Source organism: Aristolochia californica, unplaced genomic scaffold, assembly GCF_029961685.1.
Source record: "Aristolochia californica isolate CCGP_79_NKW_82.1479 unplaced genomic scaffold, dmAriCali1.0.hap1 SCAF_13, whole genome shotgun sequence".
Lineage (NCBI taxonomy): Eukaryota > Viridiplantae > Streptophyta > Magnoliopsida > Piperales > Aristolochiaceae > Aristolochia > Aristolochia californica.
Window position 1 is genome coordinate 7,839,845 of NW_027181804.1, and position 9,007 is coordinate 7,848,851.

General features: G+C 37.7%; 1 protein-coding gene and 1 non-coding gene across 6 annotated transcripts; one reads left to right on the forward strand and one right to left on the reverse strand.

Annotated features, from left to right (window-relative positions):
- Nucleotides 1-1,577: 1,577 nt before the first annotated feature.
- Nucleotides 1,578-7,401, forward strand: LOC137948712 (uncharacterized). Of its 5 annotated transcripts, XR_011111648.1 has the most exons (9): nt 1,578-1,869; nt 2,013-2,141; nt 2,243-2,282; nt 5,354-5,429; nt 5,530-5,730; nt 5,807-6,022; nt 6,093-6,486; nt 6,573-6,629; nt 6,733-7,401. XR_011111648.1 is itself a non-coding variant. In XM_068794862.1 (7 exons), exons 1-7 carry the CDS (start codon nt 1,827-1,829, stop codon nt 6,417-6,419), a joined length of 1,032 nt encoding a protein of 343 aa, XP_068650963.1. In that variant the 5' UTR covers nt 1,578-1,826; the 3' UTR covers nt 6,420-7,401. The 5 variants fall into 5 exon arrangements, 1 of the variants encoding a protein (XP_068650963.1); XR_011111647.1 differs by having other exon boundaries at nt 6,573-7,401; XR_011111645.1 differs by having other exon boundaries at nt 6,093-6,872; nt 7,167-7,400.
- Nucleotides 7,402-8,805: 1,404 nt separating this feature from the next.
- TRNAA-AGC (transfer RNA alanine (anticodon AGC)) lies at nt 8,806-8,878 on the reverse strand. Its single transcript has one exon. It is a non-coding gene; the product is annotated as a tRNA-Ala (tRNA).
- Nucleotides 8,879-9,007: the final 129 nt, after the last annotated feature.

Sequence of the window (9,007 nt, forward strand, 5' to 3'; positions counted from 1 at the left end):
AGTCCCAGATTATGTCGTTCCCATAGCTACTTTGTTAAGAACTAGGCTTGAACTATATGCAATGGAACTTCCAATTACATCCTTTCTAGAGTCAATCTGCTCAGTCTCTATTGACTTAAGGCTCCTTATTATTGTTTATTATCATTTTCAATATGAACAGAATCAGATAAATTGAATTATGGGTGAATCCACATTAATGCTTTACTACACTACTTTTCATAAGATGAATTTTTTTTCATTTTTTTTTTTTTGTATCTGCTTGCTCAGTTAATTCATTAGCCCTTTTCATCGCCTTTCGAAATGAAACTCTATTCTTTAATTGTAGAGCTATGTATTCTGCAAGAATTTTAGACTACCCATAAGGTTTTGTAACTCTTGTGATAGCAATATTAAGTCTTCGGTTTACTGAATGAAATCTTTTCTTTACATTGGTCTATAATTCATAGATTCCTTGTGTTCCACCCTCCGTTAACAAATTTGGGAATCCAATATAGTTATGACCTCGGTCAGATCATTTTTTTTAATCTCCATGTGTGCAATTCCTTGTTGCTCTAGCTAATTGTTCATGAGAGGGATGGAAGCGATATAAAAGCATTTGTATCGTTTTAGGGGATGGAAATTTTTTATTTTTGATTCTTCTTGATTCCTCTTACCTTTAATAAATGTTTAAATAAAAAATAAGTTTATTATGCTCCAATAAAAAATTATAAGATGATTTTCTCAAACGCCTAGCCAAATACCTAACCCAGGTGGACCAGAACCACCTGGCTCTGACACCCACCATTCCCATTCCCTATCGATTCCGTCGGGATTCGAACGCGGAACGTGGTGCCCAACTCTGATACCATGTCAAACTCCTAGCCAATACAACCTAAATGATCGGGTCTGTTAAGTGCGGAAAGCCAAGTACCTAACCCAGGTGGACCAGGGGTGGATGGAATCTAACCTAGTTGGACCTGAACAACCTAACTCTGATAGGTTTTTGATCACTTACCTCTTACTTATAATCTTATATTATAATTATTTTAATATTTGAATTTATATCTAGTATAAATAATTATAGTTACACTATAACTATTTTTTTCTATTGTTTTCTATGATGGTACAAGCGTAAGAAAACCGGTTAAAGGGAAAAAAATCAATGAGAAAATTAGTTAAAGAAAAAATAATTTTCTCGTCGATTTGTTTTCTAAAATAAGATCCGGTTACTTATGTCTAAGGCCGTACTTAAGAGGGATCAGCCAAAACACAAGGGACTATTATGCCTCTGATCCAACTCACCATCTTCCCAAAGCGAGTCGATTCACCAATGTCATGAGTCTAACTCTGTCCCGAGTTACAATTCGACTTTACCGAGTCATACAACTAATGATTCTATCATCCGTATAAAAAAGACCCAAGACAAAAAGGTATTATGATCCACCAAAAAATTTAGAAACAAGGGAGGGAGGGGAGAATAATTTTTCAACTTTTGGGGACAATCAATACAATTTCGAGATTTTCCAGGAGTTGAATGAAATTAGCCTTTCGTGTAAAAGTAGAAGGCCGTCTCCAGACCCATTCGACGGCCGCGGGCACCTTTCGTATGGAAGTCCGAGGGTAGATAGGCTTTCTCCTCAGGCGCAACTAATCTCACTGTAACACATTCACACCCTAAATTCTCACTCTCGTTCCTTGCGCGCTTCCGCGTCCTTTTCAATTTGTTTGAGCACCCGTGCTCGGTTAGGGATTTGTGTAACTGCTGCGCAACGTGGAGTTCGTGGCAAATCAAATCTTTTCCTTTAGGTGACTTGATTTGGAAGAGTTACTGCTGAGTTGAATTAGCTATGGATGCTCAGAGAGCTTTGCTTGATGAACTCATGGGTGCAGGTATTCTGATGTATATGTTTTGTTATTAGCTGTTATTGGTTTTTATTCTTTCTTGGTGCTTATTGTTTTTGAGCATTGGAATTTGGAGGGGTTTTGTTTCGATCTCTGATAATTGCAATCTTGTTATGGGATTCGTGTTTTAGCCCGTAATCTTACGGAAGAAGAGAAAAAAGGGTTCAGAGAGATTTGCTGGGACGACAAGGAAGTTTGTGGGTTCTACATGGTTAGATTCTGCCCGCACGATCTGTTCGTCAATACGAGGAGTGATCTTGGTACGCTTGGTGGCTTCTCTTGAATTTGTTTCTGTTTATTGTACTTATTAAGAAAAATTCGCACCTGTGGCCTTATTCCACTCAAACGTTTATTTTATCAGGACCCTGCCCTAAAATTCACGATCCCAAGCTGAAAGAAAGGTATGAAACATATCGATGTTCTTGCAATGAAAGGTTATCATATTTTTTGACGTTTACTCAGAAGTCAAAGCATGTGCCTGTCTTGTTTCGACTTTGCCTCTCTTACTCTCGTCTCTCTTTCTCTCTCTGACACTGCAATAATTGTTTGGTGGTTACTGTTACATATTTTGGAAAGTTACTGGAGTAAGCTGCCTGCTTTATATGTGTGGTGTAGGAATCTAGGTGGGAACTTAATATGAGTTACTGGCGTGGTTTGCTAAATAAGCAATTTGGAGTCTGGCTGTTGCAGGTTTTTTGCTTTGAGGTAACTGGTCTGAAGCTTTTTGATCAGATACTAGTCTTGGAGGGATTAACTATGTTTCCCTTCTGAAACATATTATAGGATTCATGGACTGTTCCCTTCGCTAGATTTTGAGCATTCATGTTTTTGTTTTAGTATGACCAAGAAAATATAACTGTTGAGAAGAAGAAGAGAAGAAGAAAGAAGGCATGCCATTCAAAGACAAAAAGAAAGACTACCAGTTGCATTTGTTCTGTTACATATACTGTAACACATTTGTATGATTATCATTATGTCGGTAAAAAAGTATTTGCAAATCAATGAGCAAATTGAGGTGTTTCTTATTGTTGGTTGAAGTTTCACAGATATCAATTTTCAAAATTGTATATCATCTACAATATGCTTGAGCTATTTTCTTTTTTTCTGTTGACCAGAACTATATTTTCAATAAACCTGTCCCTGAACTGAAGTTGTATTTGTGCCACTGCTTATGGTTTTAGAGGATTTTCTCATTACCCCCTTTTACAGGTCCATGTTTGATATCTAGCTCGTCTGAAACTAATTCCATGCTATGCTTTTATATCTAATCCTTTCAAGTTCTATTTTATATTCCATGTGCTTAAGTTGAAGTTTCCTCTGTTTGTAATGAATTTTTTGCCTTTAGTGGTAAGATTCGCTTATTGTACTTGTAGGACTGCCTTGATTGGTTTGGTATCTTCTATCTAGTACATTGTATTAGATGTGGAAAGTAACCTTCATTTCTGTAGAAAATCATGTTCTAGGGCCTGATGGTGAACACATTTGCTTTAAAGTAGTCATCTATCTATGACTTTAGTTTTGTGAAGCTACTGGCTAAAGTGTTATGTGTAATTGTGCATTATTGAGATTTCATGTGCTGTATGATTAAAAGTTCTAGTAGCAAATTGTAGGTGATTCAACATGATTTTAGTGATTTTTAAGTTTTTTTCATCTTTGCAACTTGCACATATCTCCATACAAGCACATAAAGATTAGCTGGAATATAAAAAAATTATCTTAGAGCTTGTTTTATTTAAGATTTTTTTACTTTCTTGATTGAAATAGCCTTTTGGGTATCCTCTGATTTTTTTTAACTTTTTCTATAATTTTGAACTTAATGTAATTTTTCTATAACTTTTTTAGAGCTAAGGGCCATTGCTCTCTGTTTATTATGCTCCAATATTGTATTTATGTGTATGAAGTGCTGTTTTTACGGTGATCCTTTTTTCTTTTTCTTACTTTTCTTTTTGAAATTGCATATGTAAGGTTAATTCATCTTTTATAACCATTTTCAAGTACTAGTAAAACTTGGATGATTCGATCATTTTATGGCAAAGGAAATACTGATTTGTGAGAACCACTTCTAGCGATATATTGGTGTCTCCAAGTTACTGCTATTTTAGTACGTTGACTGTATATTGCTAAACTTTATCCTCTTGAAGTTGTTTGAGGTAAGGAATTTATCGCTTCTATTATGATGTACTATATGCTGCCATCTGACTGTTGCTCTTTTTCAACATATCTAAGTGCAATGTTTAGACTTTTCCTGCTTACTGGGTGTTTTAGATGTTGTTTTCTCGTAAGAAGGACCAGCAATGCTAATTATATCTCGTAGAAAGGGATACCTAATGTTAGCAGTTGTAACTTAATCAGTCCTGATGATCTCATTGGTTATTCTGTATATTGTGTCTTCATATGCACTAGATGCCTACTCTATTTTGTGTTTCAATTTAGATGTCTTTCACATTTATTGTGGGTCATACAGATGAGTTACTTTCTTGGTTTTGTTACCAGTAGAATCTGTCTTAATTTACTGCTTATGTAGAGTTCTGTAATACATTCATGCCACCTAGACTGGTTTAGTCAGTGTGCTTTGAATGGCATCAGCCACTTCTACGTTTAAGAAACAGCCTAGCAATGTCTTGGTCAATCATGTGAGAATTATGTAATATATTTTGAAATTACTGAAAAAGTTTTATTGTTTTTTCTGATCTCTTTTTGTGCTTTTCTGTTTAATGGCTCTGGTTGTTGCCTTCCTAATCATCTTGCTTTCAAAATTTTTTATTTAAATGGAACAAAACATACAAGGCATGTAGCACTGGTTAATAATGTTTCCTATAAAATATCTGACATTACTTGCTTACTTCTACGGTGATTAATTATTTCATATCTTGATATATTTTATTGTTTTGAACATAAGGAAAGTGAGTCATCCTTCTTGGAGACACTAGAATGTATTTTATGAGATCTGTTCCCTTGCCACTAATATTGTTTGTAGTTGGAGTTACATTCTCAGGAATGTCAATGAGATTGCTGACAAATTAGCTTAGGTGGGGATTGACCTCCAGTCCTCGTTTGTTTGGGTCAGCCCCCCTCCTTAAGCTGTTCTAAGTTGTTTGTGCTCCTTGTCTTTATATATATAGATATAGTCATAATAATAATGATATAGTTCAAAAAAAAGGAAAACTCCTTCATTTTGTGATCATCTAACCTGAGTATGTTGCTCTAAAATTAGAGTTGAAATTGTTATAAGTGTATTTTCTTTTGTGCATGCACATTAAACTGTCCAGTAACATACCTTGAAGGGGAGCCTGGGAATATTTTGATCTTATGCTTCCTTCATTTTTCCTGCGTCTTTTGTCCACTTATGCTCAATCAAGTTATTGGTTGTGCTATGTCACATAAAAGCTGTTTAATCTGTTATCTAATGCATTATTGCTCAATTCTCAATTGATGGATCTTTGATGAGAATTTTATGTGCTTGTGGATTTAGTTTTGAGAAGTCGCCCAGACATGATTCATATGTTCCCAGGTTTGAGGCAGAGTTAGCTCAATTCTGTGAGAAACTGGTAGGTTTCCTTTTTTTTCCCCAGCTTATTATGGATACTGCTACTTAAAACTGTCTCATTGAGCAGGGTTTTTTAATTGCTATATCACTATTCAATGCAGGTAATGGACTTAGATAGAAAGGTTAGAAGAGGACGAGAGCGCTTAGTTCAAGAGGTAGATGTGCCACCTGCTCCTCCAGTTCCAGTTGAAAAGTCCGAGCAGCTAGTGGTATTGGAAGAGAAAATTAAAAAATTGCTGGAGCAAGTTGAGGCCCTTGGTGAAGCTGGCAAGGTGGATGAGGCTGAGGCTTTGATGAGGAAGGTATGTCAGAGTCCTTGACAATGTAGACAGTTCTATGAGAAGTGACTAACCTTGGTGTCTTTGCTCTTCTTTCCAGGTAGAAATTCTAAATGTTGAGAAGACATCCGTCGCACAACAGTCAGCAGCAAATGAGAAAGTGTCAATGCTTACACAAGAAAAAAAGATGGCACTTTGTGAGATCTGTGGATCTTTCTTAGTGGCTAATGATGCTGCTGAGAGGACACAGTCTCATGTGACTGGTAAGCAGCATATTGGGTATGGCATGGTCAGGGATTTCATCACTGAGTTCAAGGTGAATATATTTCGTGGTTAACTCAAATTCCCTTTGATGGATGAGAAATATAATGCAAATGTGTCTGCAGGCTGCCAAGGAAAAAGCAAGAGAAGAGGAGAGATTAGCTAGGGAGAAGGAATCAGAAGAAAGGCGAAAGCAGAGGGATGCTCGAGGGAATGATACTAAAGAAAGGGAGAGGTCCCGGGACCGGGACAGATACAGAGAGCGGGATGGAGAACATGATCGGCGTCAAAATTTGAGTGGTAGAGGGGGCAGGGATGGGGAAAAGGGTATGGATTTGAAATATAATAATTACAGGAATGGGAGAGACAGTGGCAGGGACAGGTACCATGAAAGAAGTGGGCGCATGAGAAGTAGGTCCCGGTCTCCTGTTAGGCATGGCTACCGGAGGTAATCAAGAAATCCTGTTTGGCTTGACCAGTCAGTAATGTGGATAGCTTGCCAGGCTATAATTGTAAGAGGTAGGCCCTTTTTGTCACTTTTATTCAATTCAACTGCTGTGTGGATCTGAATGTATTGTTACTAGTGAAACTGTGCTTGCCAACAGCTCAATCTTAGATCTCATAATATCACCATATTGCTGTTTAGGAGGGAAACCTTTGAGGTAGGTGAACTTTATTCTTCGGCCTTATTGGTGTGAATTCTTTGTTTCTTTAGATGTTGATCCCAATGCTTAATCTCCAAAATTTTCTTTGATGCTATTCTAGACCTGTTTCAGAGCATCTTTAATTGGATCCTTGGGGTATCATGACCCTTATATTGTGTTAAATTAAAGGTGAAAAAGCCCAAACCTTTTACGATGATGAAGCCGCCAAAGGAGATGTTATTGTTCCCCAGCTTTTTAAAGGTAATAGGATTTATTTGGTGAGGCTGATGAGAGCACTACTAAGTTTGTCATGCACCGACTACAAACATAATTGATTATTTTATTCCAAGGTGATTGAACTGAAGTCTCCATCAGTGTTTGTTGAAGATGAAAAATATAATCTTTTCGTTCGGTTCATAGCAGTGATGGCGTGGTTATCAGACTTCCATTCTATTTGCTGTTCTCACCATTTATTGCAGTTTTTATCAATTTTTTCACACCCATTTTGGATGAGATAGTTAATTGTCTCGGCCCCCTTCTGTTTATTGGCTCTAGATGCAGAGAGCGCTTGATGGGGTTGCAAGCTTTTGTTCTTCAATCTAACATATACGTGAGGGGATCAGGATGTTTGGCAGATATTCTATCTTCTTTGTTTGGGAATTTCCTCCTAGTGCAATTGACTTGAAAAATTCATGTATGGACTGATGAGACGATCTTAATAAAGATGTCAGTGGCTCCAATCTGTCATTCTCCAAAGGGGGATTGTGATGGAGAAGAACAGTTTACTCTTATAAAGAAATAACTCGTCTGTGTGATATTTACATCTACTTTGTAGCCACCTATTCTTTTCCTACTTAAAAGTTGGAGTTGGTTTCCGGAATTGGAAGCATTGAGGTGGATTCTAGATATCAGAAGTGTTCGTTCCTCTTGAAGACAATATATTCTTATTCGACAAAGTCCTCTGTAATTCTAGTCAGTCTCTGGTATGTCATATGTGATTTGGTTTGTTGAGTCGTAAAAGCTGTTTCAGTCTGCTCACCTTCAAGCTGAGTGATGTATCTCTCCATTTGTTGGGTCCCTGTTGCAGCTTTATGGGAGATTTTTTTTGGTGAACAGCCAGCCTGAGCATGGCCGGTGTACAGGGTTATTTTGCCAGAGTTCCTTGGAGAAGGTTGTTAGTCTCTACCTTTGTGGGAAGGCATCCCTTTCACCTAAGGTACAGGATTATTCTGCCCAGTTCCTTGGAGAAGGTTGCTACTCTCTTCTACCCACTCCACTCGGCTTTGGCTGCAGGTAGCCTATTCTTTGAAGGTCGGTCGAGCTTTTGTGAAGAAGTTTTGTTACAAAGGCCGATTAAATGTACTTGCGAAAATTTGTGCAATAGGTGGTACCTAACTGAGTAAACGAATCGCACCCCAAGACCTGAACGAAATTACAGGTCGATTTTGAACCTCTGTTGTTACCCCCTCCACTCGAGTTCCTTCGTCGTCCCAGATCATTCCAGCTCTATAACTCAAAACTGATAAATATAAATAGATGCTGAGCATGATATAAAAGCCACCTTACAGTTAGTGTCCGTTAGGAGTTAGAAAGGCATCTATTTTTGTTCGTTTATTGAAAAGCAAAAAAATTGCCTGAAGCAGCAAGCAGTTCGGTAGTGGGGAGGTTGCATTCGAGCGCTCGGTAACATAAAACAACGAACCGATGGAAAAGAACAGAAAAACAATGGCGTCGGTAAAGAAAGAGTGTGGTTTCATTGCCGCAAGAAAGAGAGGAGAAATCGAGCTTTCTTCTAACAGCTTGACTTTCTTCCTCGCTAATCACTGTCACCTGCTAACGCCCTTCGGTCATTTTTAACGGCAAAGAAGTGGTCTTCCATGACGGCTAAAAGCCGGTAACTTATACTTACAGTCACAGAGGAGTCAAATGTGAGGCAAAATGAACCCGAAGCCTGCGGTTGGGTGCCTCAGCGTCTTCACCATCTGCCAGCACAAGATAGCGATATCCATTATATGTTCGACGACTCCGAATTGCGATAATCGTGTAAGAACAAAGCACGCTTTCTGCGATCATCCGGGTTCAGTTATCCTGTGCATCGGTGAAATAGAAAGAGAACGACGAAGAGTGTCATAACGCACGAAAAGCCAATTAGACGGTCCACTTTTCATTTTGAGCGGGAAAAAAAAACCGTAGATGGAGATGCGGGGTATCGATCCCCGTGCCTCTCGCATGCTAAGCGAGCGCTCTACCATCTGAGCTACATCCCCGGATATTAATAAATATTATACGTTATTTAATTATATTGTTTATTTAAATAATTCATTTATTTATTTATTTTTTAAATTATTTGTTTATCATTTCTATTTTATATCTATCTTATTACATAAATTTCATCT